Here is a 19,925-nt window from a genome sequence, read left to right on the forward strand (position 1 = left end):
ATGTAGAAAATAAAGAACGGACAGTGCCCTCTTGTGTCCAAACTGAAAGTTATGTGTGTCCGCTGACGCTACACACAACAGAATTGTAGCTCTAGTTTTTGTAGACCATTAAACTTTAAAAGTTTTAAGTGAATTCTACAACTATGATGTATCTTGATAACATAAAAAACAAGAAGTTATTTTATCCACATTCACAGAATAGACCTTACCTTACATGCCGATGTTTGTGACAATTTGCCAACCCATTCTGTAAATGTTTATTTTAACATCGTTGGACATTTGATCTGGTCAGCATGACTTTTTAGTTTATTATCTGTTCAGTGAACATAAAGGTTTGCTCTCAATAAATACTGCCCCCAAAATGTAATTGTTTATTTTCACATTTTTCTATTCAATTATATAGCAAGTGACATGACAATGTACATACTTAAAACTCTCCAATATACATTCCCACATCATATGCTTACCCTGAATAAAAAATCCAATACGCATATTGCATATTTCTTTCAAGTATCTTTCAGGGGTGATGAGTGTTACATGATAGCCCATCCCTCCCATGTTAAATCACTCGACCAAAACAAAAGAAAAGCAAACCAGTATTATAAACTATAAGAATCATTATACTATTCAAATGATGTGCTCTTTCAATTTCAGAAATAGCTCAATATTAGCATATATTAGCACTCCAACAATATGGCACATTAAGCATGTGACAATACATCTTAATAACAGCAGAGCTAGAGCCACCAATGGCATCCCCACATTACTGGGTTGAAAAGCATCTACATGTTAGTTCACAGACAGTGTCCACTTCTTGTTATATGTTATATAACAAGTGTGTTGTTATATGGAAACAGTCAAAAGTTTAGACCAGGTATCATCACTAAGTTGATCTCAACTGCCAACTACCAGCAGGGGAGACAATGTAGGTTGATGCAGTATAAGTTAAAGTAGCATGTGCGCTTAAAGAGTTATAAGTCTTCATAGGGATTCTCAACAAGTCTTTACTGACACGGCACAGTACATTTCCCTCTGTGCTATATTCCAGAGTCTGTTTCCTTTTTGCAGGTAGAGGGGTTAGTGAGTTCAGGTTGTGGTGAAGCCATAACAGTCACATGACAGTACGTTCTTTCTATCCTTTGTCTCTCTCCTTCATCTTCTTCACTTCGCAGAGATGGCAGGGAAACAACCTTAAACAATGGATCCTGTCACGTAGGTTAAGCAGAATAAGCTGCTTCCATCTGTTCATCCACTCACTTTTTTTTCCCTCCATCTTCTTGTCTTTCTCTTACTCCTCTTTTCCCATCTTCTTGTTTTCAGTAACTGCTTTCGTGGCCAGTCAGGATATACAGGTTGCTCGAGGCCAAGGGGTCGTCTGTTGGGGTACTCTGTAGGACAATATCTCTGTGTCGAAGATAAAAGCAAAGAAAGACGGGTTTTCCAGGGTTCAACTACTAAATGGTCTTTTACGTCCATGTGAGGGCAGGAATGCAGAGACGACATGTGAGCACACCTGTTTGTCCCCAAGACCCGAAACACGCGTGTTTCATCTGTGATCTCCTGCGTGACCTAGACACAAACACGCCACCATAATTCACTGCCCATGCAAATAAACAATTAAACAACGACAAGACCTGTAAATAACACAAGATTTTCAAAGCAGTTGAATCCGACACCAAATATGGTAATCACCTCATTTGAAGGAAGACTACGCCCTTTGAGACCATGTTTCCAGAAGGCGAGAACACTATCCTGTAAACACACTATCAACAGAACAGATGTCACCCTAAGCTCTACATAAACAGAAGATACTTTACTGACACATACACATAAACACAATATGAGCAATATCATTGGTTTAATTACCAAGTGTTTCAATTGGGAAGTCAAAGAACATTTCAGAAGCCAACTCCTTCGATGGAAGCCCTTGTAGGTTGACAATCTTCACAGTTTCTAGGAAGGAAACATCCAATTACTACTGGACGAGTATCGACACATTGAAAGGATGTTATATTATTGAATCTGAAGACTCACTTTCTAATGCAATGAGGACTGTATCTCTGTCTAGCTGCGTAACTTGCACTGCTCCAACAGGTCCATGGTCTGTCCACAAAACAGACACACACACACACATTGAGAAAGAGTGAGATAGTAACCAACATTTATACAGAGAAAAATACATCCCTCTACATGAAACAACATCAGGTCTTTTTCTAACGTCTAGATCCACCCTACCTGGAGGAGAGTTAGGTGTGCCGTTCAACTCTACAATTTCAAACTTCAGCTTCTGGTTTGTTACCGACTCCCCCTTGCCAATGGTACAGTCTCTTACCCCTACGCACAGCTGTGGAAACTCATCTGTCACTAAGACCAGGAGTTCAAAGATAGGCAGGGATTCTGGGAGGCTAATTGCAATATGCTGAAAGAAGGAGATGGAGAAAGTCAAGAGTTCAAGTACCAGAAAATGAATTGTGGTTTTATGAACATTTTTAAAAGTAAACACTAGTTTCTCTTTCAGATTGGATGTATTGTATTGATACAAACCTTGAGCTGCATGAACTTCTGTAAGGGCTCATACCACAACAGTAGGACCAATCCTGATGGCACAGCCCCACACAGAAAGGTGCTGTCTGTGTATGGGTTCCGTGCTGGAAAGAGAGAAAGGGAGTTAGAGACAAATGCAATCGCTACCATCTTGCTGGTTGGGATCAAACCACCTGTTGGACAAACAGTTACTCACCCACACTGCACCTTCGACAGCCTTTGGTGTCTGGTATCTTCCCAAATACAGCATACTTTCTGCAGAAGGGCAAACAAGGTCTTTATTGAATCCGAGATGCAAGACAACATCAAATAAGCACCAACTCATGCATTGTGGGCAGGGTTGTGTACCTGGGATTGATCCTGTCTGTGAGGCGGTTGGTGCCCAGGGACAGGTGACTCTGTTTCTTCTGCAGGTGGCCTCTTTGTTCAAACAAAGCTGGTAGACTGTGAGAGTACAGCTGGGACGACTTTCCTGTTAAGGACACAGAGATGGTTAATAGACAGAGGTTAAGTGAGGAAAGGAGAGATCTTTACCCTGTAGTATTCAATAACGGGAGCCAGAATTCGAGAACCTAGAATCAAGCAGCTTTGTCACACTGGGGTTGGTGTCACCTATTGCTCACAAAACAATGTCTCAAAATCAGGACTATTTTGTTAAACTGAACATTCAGTTTGTTTGCATGGTCAAATTTGAATGTGAAAGTTGATAAAAAACAGAATAACTCCATACCTGATACAGACATCAAGACGTTATTCATGACATAAAGCCAGGTGCATCTTTGAGGGAGCAACTGCGGGGAAGACAGAAAAAGTCTTAAAACTGAAACAAATGTCATCCTTTTCCAACATTGTTAACTACTGAATAATAAAGTGCATCATCAGCAATTAGACGTTAGACGGTAAATGTGCATAAATCCACCTTCTCTAGAGTGTCCTCATGAAGCTCATTGAGGTTGAGAGTATAAACTCCTTCCTCTGCCCCCAGAATGAGATACTGATCTAAAACAGACAGACAGAGCACAGACATGAGCACATCGCTCATGTCTATAGTTACTTGCCAACAGCTCTCTACCTCTCTCTGTGGTCCTACCTCTTGTCTTAGGTAGTATCCAGGCGACAGCACAGTGGATCTTAAGGGGGCACCCGTTAAAGACTTTGGAGAAGCAGGCTCCCATCTGCAGCATGGAAAAAAACAAAATATTTGAACTCGAAGCATAATAATGTGGCGTTGTGTCATTAATCTATGGTGTCGTACTGTCTGTCTGGTTGAAATGTGCGTTCCACCATCAGCACTCAAGCGTTCACAGCACAGTCGGTGTGTGTGTGTTTGTATGTTTGTTTGTGTGCATGTGTGTAAGCGTTTGCAAATGTTTTTGCAGTTAGTAATCATAGCAAAGGTCAAGGGTCAAGTCCCTCTGGCTGCATGCGGTTAAACCTCTCCACTTACATGGACTTGAGGGGTAGGAGGGAGTCCATGACAATCAGCTCTCTATAATTTAAAAGGTTACACGCACACACACACACACACACAACAAAAAAGGGATAAAAGGGGTCATTCAAATGCAGGGTTTCCCATTCTTGTTGGTTGTAGAGAGTGAGCTCTCCTTTTCCATTTGTTACGAAACTACGGTTTAAAAGGGATATAACTGGGTAATGGGAACAGGTTATTAGGTTAACAGTCCACCCACACACATTGGTCAATAAGGAACTATTGATATGTTGTGAGTCAAGTTGCATAAAGGGCTCTGTCCCAAGTGAAGTCCTAAGACCTATTCCCTTCGCTGGTGGATTTCTGCCTCAGTTGCATAGGTGCAATAAAATGGTAGGCTTCTGAGTCCAAGCTGTCCACAAAGGGGCCATGTGAGGGAGCTACTACTACCATGCTTCTTACACCTGTTCTGTACACCTGTACAGATGTCCACAAGTAAAAGAGAATTAGTGGGATCATGTGGAACAAGCCTGAGGGGGTCAACTCACAGACTCCTCCCTCTTCTTCCTCAGGGTGCTCCACTCAGGTGAGAGGGGTGTGTCCCTCTTGGGAGGGGTCACGCCCCCAGACGTCTTCTCAGCCAGTGAGCCCTCCCCCTCAGGGACACAGGGGTCACTGCACCACTGCCGGATGTCCTGAGTGGCTGAACACCTGGCCAGGCCTGGCAGAGAGCAGGGCAGGAGGGGGGTACAAAACAGATAACACTACAGTTGAGGAGGTTATACAGGATGTTACGGGCTGAAATCTTAGCATGCATATGAAACAATACTAACACTAAGTCAACCAAAACTAAAGTGACGAAAACTACTCTGTATCACTGTCTGTGCTGGCTACTTTAAAAGTATATGCCTATTGTGTACAGATGCCGTTTATCGTATTGCTATGGTGAATAGAGCGCTGTGGAGAGGCTGTGCAGTACCTGAGGAGGAGTCGGGGGTGAGGGTGGAGTCTGCTCCCAGGGTGGCGCTAGGTCGAAGGGTCAGGTCCTTGTCCTCCATGTTGGGAGGGAAAGAACCAAACACGGGCAGGGAGGCGGTGGTGGGGCTGAACAGACCACTCTTTCTTCCTCCTTTACCGCCCTGCAGAACCCCAGATCATCCCAAAATGGTGTCAGTTGTTTCAATGTTATTTAAATGTATAATCGTAGAACATTTATTCCCACTTACATCAATAGATGGCGCTCTTTTGATGGTTAAACTCCTGTAAAATAGAGTTCAAAGTTAGAAATACTCCATTTAACAGTATAACAGTTATTTATAGATGTATTTTATTGTTAGATAGGGGATAGTGAATATAGTCAATAGAGAAAACATAACTTTATGTATCCACATTGGTTTTTCCAATGAAATGGATTCAGCATGAGTACAATGTCAAAAACAAAATAAAATAGTAAAATAAGTAGTGTGTATTGGATACATGCTGAGCCAGCACATAAGGGTCATGTTATGGATCCATAAGAACAATGCAAGGAGTCTGGAGTAAGCAACGTAAAAATACACACACAACATGACCAGTGTGTAAGCGTCTGAGGGCCAGCTACAGTACATCAGGCCGACTTTATCAGACAATGGCTCCATTCCAGTAATCAAACTTCCATTGTGTCCTTGACAAGGGGAAGTGTTGGCGGGGGAGGGGGTTAGGGGTTTGAGGGGGCTTGGAATGGAGTCTTTCAGCCTACCTCAGCTGGAGAGCTTGCTCCACACATTCCAACAGGCTCCTGCAACAGGAAGACCTGATGTTAATCTGACTACGGGGGCGCTATGAGCCCATCTGGACTGTGTACACGCACGTGACAGCACAGGGGGACGAACACAGGGCAGGGCCTGTGCTCCCTCAGTGATGTATTACAGCTCTCCTGGATAAATACTAGACTGTAAATATGCATGGTTGTTGCCATGTTTTGAATCTGGTAGTCTTCAACCAGACACGCCGCTCAGCTCAGAAGTTTTGCAAGGTCTCGTATGTATTTTTTGCCGCTATCACCTTAACCTACGCTCGTTTACATGTGTTATATTATAGAGAAATATGAAAAGGCAGAGATACAGATTTTCCTTCATCAAATGTGGCTGATTTAAGGGAAACAGAAGCGTAAGTGGACCATGCACCACTTACGGGGATTCATCTTCGTCTCCTGAGAGGCTCCAATCGTCGTCATAGGAACTCTGCTGCAACATCATCAATGCGATTGTCAGCCACGACAACAGATCATCATTACTCACTCACAAAACTCCATCTTCTTGTAAACAGGAAATAACTTACCATCTCTGGGTAGGGCTCTGTGACCTTCCTTAATGGAGGACCAAACTTCACTTGGTCAACTAAAGGAAACACCAATTTATATTATTATTACTATTAAAGTGAAGTAGAAGAGGAAAGTAGAGGAAAAGACTGCTACAATCTCCATTGGGTTTTAATGGTTACATAATGAATCGACGCACGATTGCGTGCAGGCCCACATTACAAAGACTACACACTTCAGAACATCAATAATGAGCAAAACCTGCAGCTTCAGAGGTCTGCTGACACACACATTCCAGTTCCGCTGACATCAGACCCCCCCGTCTCCACAGAGATAAGTCACAGCACCCCTTCCAGTCCCCCCCCCCCCCCCCCGCAAAATCCTGTCCATAAATCACGCCTGTCACTTGTTTCCACGTGTCATTGTTGCCTGTCGAAATACATGCTGTGTGTCCATGCTGTAGAGTGACCCCATTGTCCCTCAGCGCGACACTCAGTGAATGCTGTAATCGTTTTTTGATATGACTCCTGACAATAGATCCTCAGTCACCCCTCCCTTCCTCCCCTCCTCCCCTCCTCCCTTCCTCCCCTCCTCCCCTCCCCAGCGCGGGTCCTCCAGACTCGCTCCACGTGTGTGGGCCACTGGCACGTCAGAGGATGGCAGAGAGAACATGCCCCATGCCCTGTGCGTGTGCAGGACAGTGCCACCTCTATGTGTGCCGGGAGCTGGTCAGTGACTTCACCCGCCCTTCGCTGTCAATGGGCTTGTTGTGGTGAGGACCCTGGAGAGTGTGCTCTGCTCCGGGGGGCCTTGTCCTCGGTCCTGCCCTGCCCCACTTCCATACATCAAGCTGCTGTGCATGATGTTTAGCTGGGGTATGACCTCAACCCTCCAACACAATGTGTGTGTGTGTGTGCTAAATACTTACACTGCTCCTCAGAGAGGGTCCTCTCCACTGGCAAGTGTTTCCCAGCTGACTGGATCTTGTCCGGGGCGGCGTCCCCTATCTAAGGATGGATAGATAATGAATGATAGAATCACAACAACAGACAATTACCACTGCTCCAAAGTGACCTTGGCGATCTGAGTGAGTTGGTCACTCACTCAGAAACTGACCATCCAGGAAGTCCATCAGGCATCCATTCATTCATTCATCCATCCATCTAGTCACCCAGCCGGCCGGCCACCCAGTCAGCCATGAAGCCAGAGATGAGTCTCACCTCCAGCTCGCTGTCCACCATGCTGTGAGAGGAGTGAAGGTCGGGGTTGTTGGCCATGTCCAGCAGCTCTATCGCCAGGTTACGTGTCAACAGCTGGGTCACAAACGGATGCTATGGAGGCAAGGGGGGGGGGGGGGGTGGAACAGTTTCATGACCTCTGCAACCCAACATCTGCAATACATCTACCTCGACCTGTCTTCATTTCCCACTACGGTTAGTAGCAGGAGTTCCTAAGTCGAGGTTTTAAAGAGAGTACGGGTGGTCTTTGAGCTGTGCTCCATCACGAGTCACCGCAGAGGGAGACTGGGTGCTACCTGTAGAAGAGTCTCTGCTGAAGGCCTCTTGCGGGGGTTCTTAATAAGAGCCATCTTCACGAAGCTCTGGAATCCCGCAGACCTGGAAAGTGAGACGGCGGAGGACGGTGATGATGTCATTATTGGGGAGATTTCAATCAGATAGTCGGAAAATCGTGGGGGTTATCTTGTTGTTCGTCTTACCACTTTGTTTTGTCCTTCAGCCTGGGAGGCTGAAAGCTGCTTTTGGACATCAACATCAGGGCTCTGGAAAAGCAGAAAGCACATGTCAAACAGTGCAATAACTTCCCAATTTTTTTAAATTCATTTTAGTTATTTTTATAACTATAATAATACCCTACAGCTCTACAGTCTCTACAGCTCCCACAATCTCTGTATTTTCCGCCATTGCTTCAAATGCATGAGCTGACAGATTTAGAGCCAGTCTTTGTCTGTGTGTGTGTCTGCCTTGTTTCTCACCGCATGGGGTGAAGGTCAAACATGGGCGGCTGCAGCTCGGCCAGCTCCATGGCTGTGATGCCCACGGCCCAGATGTCACACAAATGGTTGTACCCGCCCTTCTTCTCTACCGCCGCCACCTCTGGGGCCATCCTGTGACACAGGGAACAACACCAGTCTGACTACCAGGCACCGGACTGAGCAGAGAGACGGAGAAGGGGTGGAAAAGAACAGCGGCACCGCATTTCTCAGGAAAACAATCGGGACTCGAGGTTATGTCCTGAAAGGCAGAAACTGACAGAGAAAATACCCCAAATCTGTCTTGAAAAGAGAGTTATGCAGGGGATTAGTGTGGTGAGAGAAGAACACAAAGTGTGTGTTTTCAGTGAGTCAGTTACATTTGGAGGTCATGATTTGGATCCAGTTATCTCACCAGTAGGGAGTTCCGATGAAAGACTTCCTCTTGGCCACTGAAGCACTGATCTCTGCTGCCACTCCGAAATCCGCTGCAGGGAGACACAAAAATAAGTACAGGATGGTAGAATCAAACATGTATTACAAATGCATCTGTGTGTGTGTGTGTGTGTGTGTGTGTTAAATGGCAGAATGGTATAGATTCTCACTGACCCAGTTTGACGTCTCCACGTTCAGTGAGAAGTATGTTAGCTCCCTATGGTGAATACACAGGTACACGCACACACACATGTGAACATGCAGGGCAATAATATTCAGCACGTTTACCAAACACTGTAGTCATCATAATTATACAGCAGCAGCGCAGTCACAAGACAGGACATTAAAATAGCGTACCTTTATGTCTCTATGCATTTTACTTGTCTCGTGGAGGTGATACAAGCCCTGGGGGAAAAAAACATTTAGCCAAGTCCATCATCTGTACATCAACATTTACCAACGTCATTCAGAATATCACAGCCAGTTTCCAAAAATAACAAAAAAACAACTAACAGAATTTGCTAACATCATGTAGATAGGTGACACTGCAAGCTGTTTCAATTTGTCCGATTTTAACACTGCGGCCAAGTCAAATACTGCCTTGCTGTTCTGTGGTCGGAAACGCAATTCACATCCTCATCTGTGGTATTTGTAGAAAACAAGCTATTGTCAATGTATTCTTAGTTTAGTATCCATTCTGTTGGTTTTGCATTTGATGCACTGTGCTGTGAACAAGAGTCATGTGGGCAAATCGGCAACCCGGGTGAGCTGATATCTCAGCCGGCAGCTCTCACAGGCAGAGAGACCACAGATGGGATATTTCACCTGGAGGGTGAGAGACCACAGAAGGGTTGTCTCACCTGGAGGGTTTCTCTGCAGACGTAGGCTATCTGTTTCTCCTTCAGTGGGCCGGTCACTAAGGAGAGACCAAAGCACTGTGATCAGGGAGACACACACGTGACATAGAAAGAGACCCCCAACCTTCAGCCCTGTCACCCACCCCCTCTACTCCGCCTCCCCCCCCCCCCCATTAATACTACATATAAACCAGGTATTCATTGCCAGGTATTGTGTTTTGTACGGTACCATGGTAGATGTCTTGGAGGGATCCACCTCCACAGTACTCCATACATATCCACAACTTGGTATTTCTGGAAATGAAATACACATTTATTTTATCAGTGTGTTTGACAGTTTGATTGACTTCTGCAATGTTTAATCTGGCAAGAGAAGGATTTCTCAACCCTTTCAGTGAAAATGTTCTAGGGTATTACATTTATTTGGAATCCTCAATTATAATAAAGTAATAAAGAAGCACCTGTGATAGCTGCCAAAATAGGCCACAATGTTCTTGTGCTTGCATTCCTTCATCATGGTGATCTCTTGCTGGATCGATGTGATGTCATCGCCTGAACACAGTTAAGTTGTCCAAATAGAGACAGGCAGATAAAATAATTTGAGATGTATGGTCATGTGCACAGTGCAATACAAGGTCATTCTGGCAAGAAACAGCTACATAGTAGCAAAAATTGTACAACGGTAGCAATATAGCACAAGAAAAATCTAAGATGGCAACAGTTTTATAGATAGAAAGTGAAGAATACCAGATGCATACAAAGGTCATGAATTATGTATTTTTGTTACACACTGAAGAAATGGCAAGTCATGGCAAGAGTCTAGACTCTTTGGACATACCAGGGTCTAGCTTCACGATTTTGATGGCAGTCATTTCACTGGTCCTGATGTTACGAGCCTGAAAGGGAAGATTGTCATCAGCTGTGATGTGTGAACTCTGTTATGAAGTGGTACTGCAGGGCTCAGTGAGAGTGGACACTCAGAGAGTGTGTCAGGGCACCTCCATTGTACACACTGGAACACCAACGCCAATCAATATTTCTGATCGAATGCCATGCTGACCTGCTGAAGAGTCTTTCTAACCAGTAGGGAACTGTCCCAAATTTTGATACCATCACAGTATTTCTTCTGATTCCCTTTTGGACGACAATCTAATAGTCTATGTGAGGGCTGTCCTCCAAGCCAGAGGACAGCCCTCCTCTGGCTTGGAGGGCTGTCCTGTAGCCCTGCGCCAGAACAGGACACTTAGCCAGCCATCTTGATGACAAAGGATCCAAGATTAGTCACCTTGATCTCACAACAGAAGGCAAGGAGCTGAGAAGGAGTTAGCTAAGCTCAGACATTCACAGAATTTGGTCAGTTTGTGTCGTGACTAGAAACTAGAACTTGTGACTCATGCCTGACCAGGGAAAACCTCCCTGCATGATTTCAAACCTACCATGAAAGCACCAAAATCAGACCAAAGTCTGAACCCACAATGTTACATAAGAACAATGAAGGAAAATTCCCCTTCTACCAGTGACAAAAATCTGGCCTAGGGTCATTTCCCCTATTTTATCTTCCAAAGATATTCTACTGCCTTTCTTCCAGAAACATCCAGCATGGAAGGGATGTTCTTTGGAGAACCTAATCCCTATTTTTTATCCACAACAACCAAAGTAGCAACCAATGGGATGTCAGGATCCCAAGAGAAAACCTGAAACGTTTACACCAACTTCCTGTTGTTTTCCTGTTATACCACAGGGCTTCCTGTGACTAAAGTGACAGTTATGTCACTGAAAGGTTTTACAGCCTGAAATAACAATGTTTGGAGTTATGGACAATGGGAGCTGAAAAAGGACTCTTAGTAATTTTTTATCCAAGTTCTCTCTCTTCCAGAAAAAGGGATTTAATCAAACCTCACAGTGGAATTTGAACAGACGAGTCATTTCCCCATGTGATCATTTAAGAGTTATGCTGCAACAGGCCTTGATTCTTATTTATTAACTAACAACATTCCCTGCAGGAGATCTTGTCATTGCTGTGTTGTAACTGCACATAAATATCACTGTTGACCCACAGCTTGGCAGGAATGACTGCTAAATATTAAGAAGCACTGCTTGTGTGTAAGTGTGGGTGCCTCTGTGCGTTGTTCATACAGGCCAAAGAGCATGTCATGATACCCCATTACTCATAGCATTCTGCATGTCATAGTGTCTGACAATAATACCAATCCCTATTAAGGGCTTTGAAATGAAACCCTGTCTGCTTGACTATGGACCCTTGTTCTGTATTTAAAGAACCGCTCCAGGTAATTATGGGCTGGGAGGCAGAGGGCTACCTATGACTCTTTATGTTGAAACCCACTGAATCACATGCTGAGTGGTTTGACCCGTGGTGGTTTGCAGACAGATAGCTCCACTAAGGTTGGAGGAGAACACTGGAGAACAGTGGAGGAGAGAGGCAGTGGGTCGGTATAATGTATCATTGTCTGAAAGTACAGTTTCCCTATTCAGTGCACACCAGGCAGCCATATGGAACATATGTTGTGGTGTTTTTTAAATAAGAAAAACAACATACTAGTTACTTGTTTACTTGCATTTCTGAAATTAAAATAAATACATTTTTGTGTATGCCGGCAGTCCTGAGATACTATAAAAATATTCAGGCACGTTGGGGTGGAAGGGGTTGAGGGGGTCGCAAACATCAACTACCAACTCCTGCATTTCTGAAACAGGATGCACGGGGCATGCAGGTTGGTTGCAGGTTGGTGTGCACACCGTAGCCCCCGCATCAGATAAAAAATAGAGCGAAACTGACTGCATCCCTGTAACTTAACATCTTCCTTTGCAGTATAAATTATATCATATATCTTAAATGCAGTGCGACATGACAGTATTGCTGCTAGGGTAAATACATGCGGATTATTTAATGCCCTAAAAAATGTTTATTTGACGACTGATAAATAATCCAGTACTGTCCAAATGAATACCTGTTGATGATAAATTAGCTTAAGCCTGTGGGGCAACATGTTGATCTTTCTTACACCCGCATATTTCAATTTCAGGTAGCGGTCATACGGGGGACGAGCAAAAGAAGCGCGCGCAATACGACAAAAAATATTATTTATCCTCCCATCTCTCGTGATATTTGTGTTATTAGCATATGACTCAAATTATAGATGACATCTCTTTACCCATAAACAAAATCTCTCGTTCAACTTCATAAAATGCACAACAATATATAAAATGTGTATAGCAAAGCTATGTTAATAGTTAACATGAGTCATCCCCAAACTAAAACGCAGACGAAAATTAAAACAATTTTCAGTTAGCACAATTATACGTCAATTTGATCAGGTTATAATTAGGCTAATCTTCACACTCACCTTGAACACATCTCCGTACGTGCCACACCCAATACGATGAATTAATTCATAATCATCTAACGGGTCCAAAAAAGATACTCCAATCGTGTCCATGTTTAAAGACTTGTGTCTCTCACGCTTCTTATTTACGCATGATACAGTGTACTACAGGCTACAACAAACCAACCACTGAACGTGACTGTGGCGCGTAGGCGACTCGTTCAGCTACCAGAGTCTGGAATCTGACTAAACAAATGAAACTAATTCAAGCTGACAAGATATCGGAATAACGATCCTTTAGCCAGACACAATCCCCTCTTCTTTCCAAACCTTCATTGTAGGCTACTCCTCTTTGGAAAAGCCAGACCAAGAGCGCATGTAACCATTCCAGTCTACGAATATTTGCGCATGAGCGAGAAACAGAGATCGCAGGCTACTAGGGCAGCCCAGCCACCTGTGTGTATCAATACACCTGGGCTACAATATCACAGCTGTCCAGCAACAACGTTGATAGTTCATTAAACGCTCAGATTTAGTACAACAAAGACACGTACTGTACAATAACATTTTAACTTGTTTATTTTCAGCAGATAAAAAGCACAAGTCATGAAGCAATACTATATTACAGGGGCACTACAGAAACCCCATTTTACAGTGCATGGTCTTCCTGGTCACTTCTCTAGTCAGTAGAAATACTTCAAAGTCGCCTATAGCCCCGGATATTCTCAAAACTAAAGGCCACCTAAATGATGAAAACAGAAGGCGATGTAAGGCAACAAATAGCAGGAGGTGAGCCACCGAAAAGCTGACTCATTCCCTTTCAAAAGCTTCAGTCAATGAAACAAATGAAAAATAAGATAGAAAATACAAAATTAAATAATTTACGGGTTGCACGAGTGGTACAATGTGATTTGGATGCCGGTTTTGAAATGAATTCACCCATACTTTGGCTTATGAAACTTTTATATATGGGAGCTAAAATTGTGTGTATTGCCCTTTAGATCAACAAAAAGTGTAAGCATTGAACAGTGTTTCACTGCCTGTGATAAACCATACACTAGTGCTAAATCACAAAGTTGTTACACATACAATCATTATTTAATGAAACTATTAAATAAAACCGTCAGTCACCTGACTTTAGGCTCAATACATGATATTACACTAACAGAACTTTAATAAACAAGTCCAAAGGAACTATTTTATTCTTATCAACGCTGTGAGCTTATCAGACTTATATGATATGATTGCAAGTAGAAAAACCTCTGGATGAACGATGACAAAAAGATATTTCTGAATACGAGCAAAGTGTATTCACCTGTGTCGTCTCTCACAGTACAACCAAACTCCTACTAGTCTCTGTCTTGTCCCCTGTCCCCCCAGTCTAAAGTGATTTGCGCTGGCGCTTCATGAAGGACATGGTATAGTCTCCCGACGGCGTACTCTTCTGTCTCTTCATCTGCACCTGTGACTGGGCAGTCAGCTGTAGCTTGATGGCGCTCGAGTTCACCTTGGCCGCAGAGAGCAGCTCCTTCATCCCCTTCATCTTCTCGCTCTGGAAGGCCACCACGGGGCCTCCTGCTTGGGGCGCCTGGGGGGGTGAAGGGGGCGCCGGGCTGGGAGACTTGGCCTTGGCTTCGGACTCCCCGCCTCGGAGACCCTGGGAGGAGCGGCGGCGCCCTCCGCCCTCGCCTCCCACCTTCTTAGGCTGGCCGGGGGGTTGGATGGGTGGGCTGGAGGTCTGGGGGGGTGGGAGGTTCTGTTCCTCCAGTTTGGACTCCCGCCGTGGGCCTCGTCTCCGGCCCTCTCGCGGGTCATCGCTGGACTGGTCGTCATCGTCCTGGGGCTCAGGCTCTTTGGTGATGATGGTCACCTTCTGACGTATCTGTAGGGAGGTGGACAAGGAGCTTGAAGCAAAATACCACAACAGATGATTGATACATAATTTCAGAGGCGGTGTCTGTTTGAGCATGAGGGAAAGATATAGTGTGTGTGCGTGCACATGGACCCAGACAGCACCTTTAAGGGGCAGCAGCATGTTTGTACCTGAGCATCGAAGCGGCTAAGGGACTGGACCAGGTAGGTGGCCCAGCCTACATGCAGGACAGGGGTAGGGCTCCCCTCCTCCCACTTGCAGATGCCATCGTAGAAACGCAGCAGGTGAGCAAAGCATTCTGGGTCTTGGAGGGCGGAGAGGGCATCAGCTTGCTTGGGCTGGTCCTGAGCAAAGATCAGGAGAAATTCAGACGGACAAAACTGAATATGTGTAATGTAAAGTAATATAATACAATGAGTAGAATAAATTAAAAAGGAGAGAGAGGGCCAGTAAAGGGGAGTTCATACATCATAATGCAAAACACTAACTGGGATGAGATCTCATTATCGGAAGGTGGAGGAGATTAAGAGGAAAGAACAGCAGCCAAAACATCACCCTGCTAGAACAGGTCATTTTAAACATCACCATGCTAGAACAGTATCAGTCACCTTCTCCGATTCCTCGCCCCCCTCCCCTCCATTTTCAGCAGCAGCGGCCGTTTCCTTCAGCAAGGTGGGGATGACGTCATTGGCGATGTCAAAAAACTCCTTGTAGATCTCCTCATCCTCCCTGAAATAGTTGTAGCTGGGGAGAGGGAACCACGGAAGAAGATTAGAAAACAGACCCAGAAATTATGAACTGGAAGGCATTGAAAACTAGTTTCAATGTTTTTTTTTTTATTGGCTATAGCGGCCATTTGTGAAGGGTCTTCACAGTCTGAGTAACATTCTTTTGCATGGGTCTAAGGTTGGTGAGAGGCTAGACTGGAATACTGCATGACATCATTAGTACGCAAACTGAAAGAATCACGGAATATACAAAGTCAACGCAACCCAAACATTGGTATTTCACCCTTAATATCTCTTTCACAAAAGAGAATGGGAGGGTGCTTATCCTGAAGAACAATGGAGGGCCAGGAAGAGGCAGGGGGGAAAGGGAAGCAGAGCAGAGGTAGAGGGATGCGCCACAGCTCAGGGCGTGCCCCCAGCTCACATCCCCCAGGAAGATGACAGAGGGATGGCCTTCTCCACGTTGCTCCGCTCTGGGCTGTATTTTTAGCCCCCAGGGCAGACTGCCAGAAAGCCACATGAAGTGTGTGTTTAAGTGGGAGGAAAGTGCAGGTTTACGGTCCCCGAGGAGAAGAGCCAGGGCTGGGAGACGGAGGGAGGTTTCCTGCCCGGACTGGAGACATTGATACTAGGCTACAAACCCTCTGTTTGTGCTCGCACGCACACTCACACGTTACAGAGCTTCACTTGTCATAGACAGTTCCTCCAGGGACACTTGTGAATGTGTAAGAGCCACAAAATTATAATTTCACATATATTTGTACCTGATTTGAGGTACAACAAACAATTACCAGGGACTGACAATGTGGAACGTTATGCATTATCACATTACATGGTCGCAGTTAAAACAGCATTTAAGCTGTGAGTCTGACCTCTACTGTTACTCTGATGAAACTACAACTGAGCAGAATTTACATATGGTATCTGTGAAAACCTGTAGTCAACTACCATTCCATCTGTCCCTGGATATAACCACGAGCATGTGGTTTCCTAGACAGCATATTGTCTATAATATTAATTTGTGTCGATGTGAAATAAATGTAAGTAACTGCAGTGCGCAGAGGTAAAGAACCCAGCTTAATGTGGAGACTGCTGACTCACTCCTGCATGACGGAGGCAGCCTCGGCCCAGGAGCCCAGTGCCTCCCGAACCTCCCGGTGACGATAGTGGTAGCCTGCCAGGTACATGAACGGGTAAATATGCTCGTTGTTGTAGTACTTCTTCGCGGAGTTCACAGCCTTAAAAGCAAAGGAATACAAAAAAACAGAGTCACATGACATCTTACTCATGGATGGAATGGTCTGGCGTCGGATTTTTGACCCGAGGACACTGCAACATCACACTCACTTTGAGGTGGATGGCGAAGGGGCTCTCTTTGCCAGGTAAAGGCTCCTGGTCTTCCAAGTCTGCCAGGGTGCCCATGGCCATGGGATACCTGAAAGCATAAGAGGGAAGGAACTGCTCAGTTGGGAGAACAGAAGGGGACGCTGATATCTCAGGCAGCAAACAGTGACTCGGATTCGTTTTTTTCTACGTTTTAGGAGAGCTTTGGATTCTGTCTCAGTCATCTCACCTCTCCAGGTCTCCTCGATCATACAGCAGCCAAAGGAGCCTCTGTGCGCGAGCAGCCGTTTCAGAGACACAGATGAAAGGGAGAGAAAATTGGATGGGAAATGACAGCAGATCAGACTGAGCGCATTACAAAGAAAGACTTTGATGAGTTAAACACAGGTGCATGATTGCTTCCCTTGTGAAATGCATGTAGTTTAGTACCCCTGATATAAGTGTGTGTGTTAGTGTGAGAGATCTTACTTGTTGAAGTTGCAACAGCTCAGAGCTGTCTGTGTGCAGGTCCAGAGAAGGGTTGATGGCACACACCATGAAGGCCACTTCCATGTTCCTGTTGCACTTCATGTAGGAGCCCTTGAGGTACAGCCAGCTCTGAGGGAGGAATGAGGAAAGCAGTTTGACAATCAGGATTTGGAATTATATTTACACAATTATGACAAACAGAACCTAAGGACTCAAGGAAGAACATCTAGATGGTTCCGCATTGAATGCTTCATGTAGTAGGACTTGCAGGTAACCAATAGGGGAAAAAATAGATTCACATTTGAATCGTGATTCAGTCTTCTAGCGATTCATAAATGTAAATGTTTTTATTTATGTAAATCTTTTTTTATTTTATTTTTTTAAATTAAAAATCGAGATTTTTTATCAAATCGTGACCCCAAGAATCTTTACGAATCGTGAGGTACCAAAAGATTCCCGCCCGTAGTAACCAACTACCATTAATGTATCAGACATCAGTCAGATTGTGGTCCGTCAATCCAATTGCTCTGTTAGCTAATATTGTTGAAGATAACACCCTCCTCCCTCCAGTCTGTGCAGTGGTCAGTGCCTCACCCTCTCACTGACTCCTCCGCTGACAGTCTGTCCTCGCCGGTCCTCGTTGCCCTTCCCGTGCCAGGTCACTTCTGCCGTCTCCTCTCCGTTCTTCCCAAAGATCACCCAGGCATGGTCCTCGGACAGCGCCAGGTGGACATCCTTCAGTCCCAGCACCTGGCAGGCTGCCACCACTGCAAACGCCACACCTGAGCTGTCCAACTTTGTGCCTGATTAAAACATAATTTACTTTGAGTTAGTTTAAGCCACACCCTATACTGAAAACAGGAAACCTCAGTGTCTACTATCTCTTCCAGTTGACTCGTACCAGTAATGAGGCTGAAGAGGGACTGAATGTGGGCACGGTCCTTGAAGTAGGAGCGACTGAGACTGTTCCAGATCACATCTGACACCTTCTTAACCAGTTCTCTACTGGAGCCGCCAGGAGGCCTCCGGTACTGGGACAGGTCCACTGCCCCCCGGATTTGGGCTGTGAAGCGTTCATGCAAGGCTGAGACCATGCCCAGCTCCACCGTAGGGAAGCAGGAGTTTGGACAGTCCGGCTCCAATGGTTCGAACCGGACACCAGGAACATTTATTGGTATGACCCTGTTCACAGCCAGGAAGTGTTCAACAAAACCCAGTACCAGGGACAGTAGCGCCATGTCTGGTTCGGACTTCTTAAGCTCAGCATCGAACAACTGGACCACCCCTTCGACCCCACGCAGCGGGAAGTGTTTCTTTTGAGCCGAGTGTAGCCCCATGTTATCCGTTCAGAGGACACAGCTCGCAGTCATTCAACTGGCTGGAGAGATGTCATATAGACTGGATAAAAACAAAAACAACAGTATTAGCTATATTATAATGAAATTAATAGTTTAACCAGCCAGACTTGGATCCTGCTACCTAACCTACGACGAGAACGAGCTGTATAACATGGTAGAGCCTGTGGCGGGGTGGGAGTGGCACTTGCCTGTCCAGCGACCGCTGACGTCAAGTATATAAAACGAGTTCATAGATAGGGAAAATAAATACGTATCAATGTCCGTGATATCATGGCATGGCTTTCAACACTATTCTGTAATTAGCTAGCTACCTAGCACTAGCTTGCTTGAATTGTCTTTTCGTGGAAACGTGTCAATTCTACTCGCAAAATAAAGATTATAATTATATAGTTATGGAATATCTAGTTCGATTTGACAATACTAAACGTGCATATTCACAGATTCAGATACATTCAGTTAGAGCTAGCTAGTTATACAGCAAATTAAGATTTGTAATAGGCTAGTAGGCTAGATAGCTAGAAGCTAATTGCCCGCTAACGTAGGCTAAGTTAGCAAGCTAGCTATTACACCATCATATGAATGACTGATACACCATAAAGTACACATTAAATGCCTTCTACTCAGTTTACAGAGTAAATTCACATTTCCTAATAAATTGAATACGCACCACTCACTTACAGCTGCACCCACATGTTTTTGTTTGTGCTTTTCTTTTGCCGCGCAGTTCTATGATGACTGTTAGAGAGGAGGTCACATGCAACAAAACTCGAGCAACGCATGCGTTTTCACAGATCTACAACAGACACGCCGGGCCTTTACGTAGGATGGTAACCATCCCTGTGGACTCAAGTTAACAAACCCATGCAAATGTTGAACACTTTACAACAAGCCTCGTTGTGTCTGCTGTCTTGTGAACAGATGCATTTGTGGAAATGTAGTTTAGAGTAACTATTTTAGGAACAAGAGAATGGGCAATATGAATCGCCAGCAGGTGGCAACATTACAATATTATTCAGCCACATTGTTACAAAATGGAACTGTAGTAAACATTACATAATGACAAGAGGCGTGCACACTGCATGGTCTGTGCTGTGTGAAGCATGATAAACGCTTTCGTTTCGCGTTTTTATTGCATTTATAGACCTATTTGTGCCTTGACGTCTTCATCGCTTTGATCGTTATTGTTAATTAGGCGATTCATGTGCAAACGTTCGTGCCTTTCCACACATTATGTCTGATCTTACACAATCCTAAGG

At 44.7% G+C, this 19,925-nt stretch overlaps 2 protein-coding genes across 7 annotated transcripts; both read right to left on the reverse strand.

Moving 5' to 3' along the window:
• Positions 1 to 357: 357 nt before the first annotated feature.
• Positions 358 to 13,218, reverse strand: map4k2 (mitogen-activated protein kinase kinase kinase kinase 2). Of its 6 annotated transcripts, XR_010879504.1 has the most exons (33): positions 12,920 to 13,218; positions 10,393 to 10,450; positions 10,016 to 10,106; positions 9,784 to 9,848; positions 9,558 to 9,613; positions 9,055 to 9,102; positions 8,872 to 8,914; positions 8,678 to 8,750; positions 8,266 to 8,397; positions 7,990 to 8,052; positions 7,807 to 7,888; positions 7,493 to 7,603; positions 7,201 to 7,279; positions 6,293 to 6,351; positions 6,146 to 6,198; positions 5,712 to 5,750; positions 5,200 to 5,233; positions 4,953 to 5,112; positions 4,522 to 4,694; positions 3,992 to 4,033; positions 3,635 to 3,719; positions 3,464 to 3,543; positions 3,275 to 3,335; positions 2,893 to 3,016; positions 2,741 to 2,799; positions 2,545 to 2,648; positions 2,236 to 2,419; positions 2,035 to 2,103; positions 1,867 to 1,953; positions 1,693 to 1,763; positions 1,514 to 1,569; positions 1,258 to 1,404; positions 358 to 1,190 (listed from the first exon to the last, which is right to left on the reverse strand). XR_010879504.1 is itself a non-coding variant. In XM_067261394.1 (32 exons), exons 1-32 carry the CDS (start codon positions 13,010 to 13,012, stop codon positions 1,317 to 1,319), a joined length of 2,619 nt encoding a protein of 872 aa, XP_067117495.1. In that variant the 5' UTR covers positions 13,013 to 13,218; the 3' UTR covers positions 358 to 1,316. The 6 variants fall into 6 exon arrangements, 4 of the variants coding, with proteins under 4 accessions (XP_067117495.1, XP_067117494.1, XP_067117496.1 ...); XM_067261394.1 differs by having other exon boundaries at positions 358 to 1,404; positions 6,146 to 6,195; XM_067261393.1 differs by having other exon boundaries at positions 358 to 1,404.
• A 241-nt stretch (positions 13,219 to 13,459) lies between these two features.
• On the reverse strand, positions 13,460 to 19,402 carry men1 (multiple endocrine neoplasia I). The gene is made up of 10 exons (XM_067261375.1): positions 19,337 to 19,402; positions 18,213 to 18,709; positions 17,906 to 18,114; positions 17,312 to 17,440; positions 17,073 to 17,113; positions 16,847 to 16,934; positions 16,601 to 16,737; positions 15,380 to 15,515; positions 14,942 to 15,115; positions 13,460 to 14,780 (listed from the first exon to the last, which is right to left on the reverse strand). Exons 2-10 carry the CDS (start codon positions 18,646 to 18,648, stop codon positions 14,280 to 14,282), a joined length of 1,851 nt encoding a protein of 616 aa, XP_067117476.1. The 5' UTR covers positions 18,649 to 18,709; positions 19,337 to 19,402; the 3' UTR covers positions 13,460 to 14,279.
• Positions 19,403 to 19,925: the final 523 nt, after the last annotated feature.

This window comes from Osmerus mordax, chromosome 23 (assembly GCF_038355195.1).
Source record: "Osmerus mordax isolate fOsmMor3 chromosome 23, fOsmMor3.pri, whole genome shotgun sequence".
NCBI lineage: Eukaryota > Metazoa > Chordata > Actinopteri > Osmeriformes > Osmeridae > Osmerus > Osmerus mordax.

Coding starts and splice junctions, on each gene's coding strand:
- map4k2 (XM_067261393.1), bottom strand. CDS start 13,012: ATGGACACGATTGGAGTATCTTTTTTGGACCCGTTAGATGATTATGAA. Junction 6,199..6,292: donor CAGAGCCCTACCCAGAGATG/GTAAGTTATTTC, acceptor ATGATGTTGCAG/CAGAGTTCCTATGACGACGA. Junction 5,234..5,711: donor GAGCAAGCTCTCCAGCTGAG/GTAGGCTGAAAG, acceptor TCTATTTTACAG/GAGTTTAACCATCAAAAGAG.
- men1 (XM_067261375.1), bottom strand. CDS start 18,648: ATGGGGCTACACTCGGCTCAAAAGAAACACTTCCCGCTGCGTGGGGTC. Junction 16,738..16,846: donor CCTTCGCCATCCACCTCAAA/GTGAGTGTGATG, acceptor TTTGCTTTTAAG/GCTGTGAACTCCGCGAAGAA. Junction 15,516..16,600: donor GCTGCCTCCGTCATGCAGGA/GTGAGTCAGCAG, acceptor CCCTCTCCCCAG/CTACAACTATTTCAGGGAGG.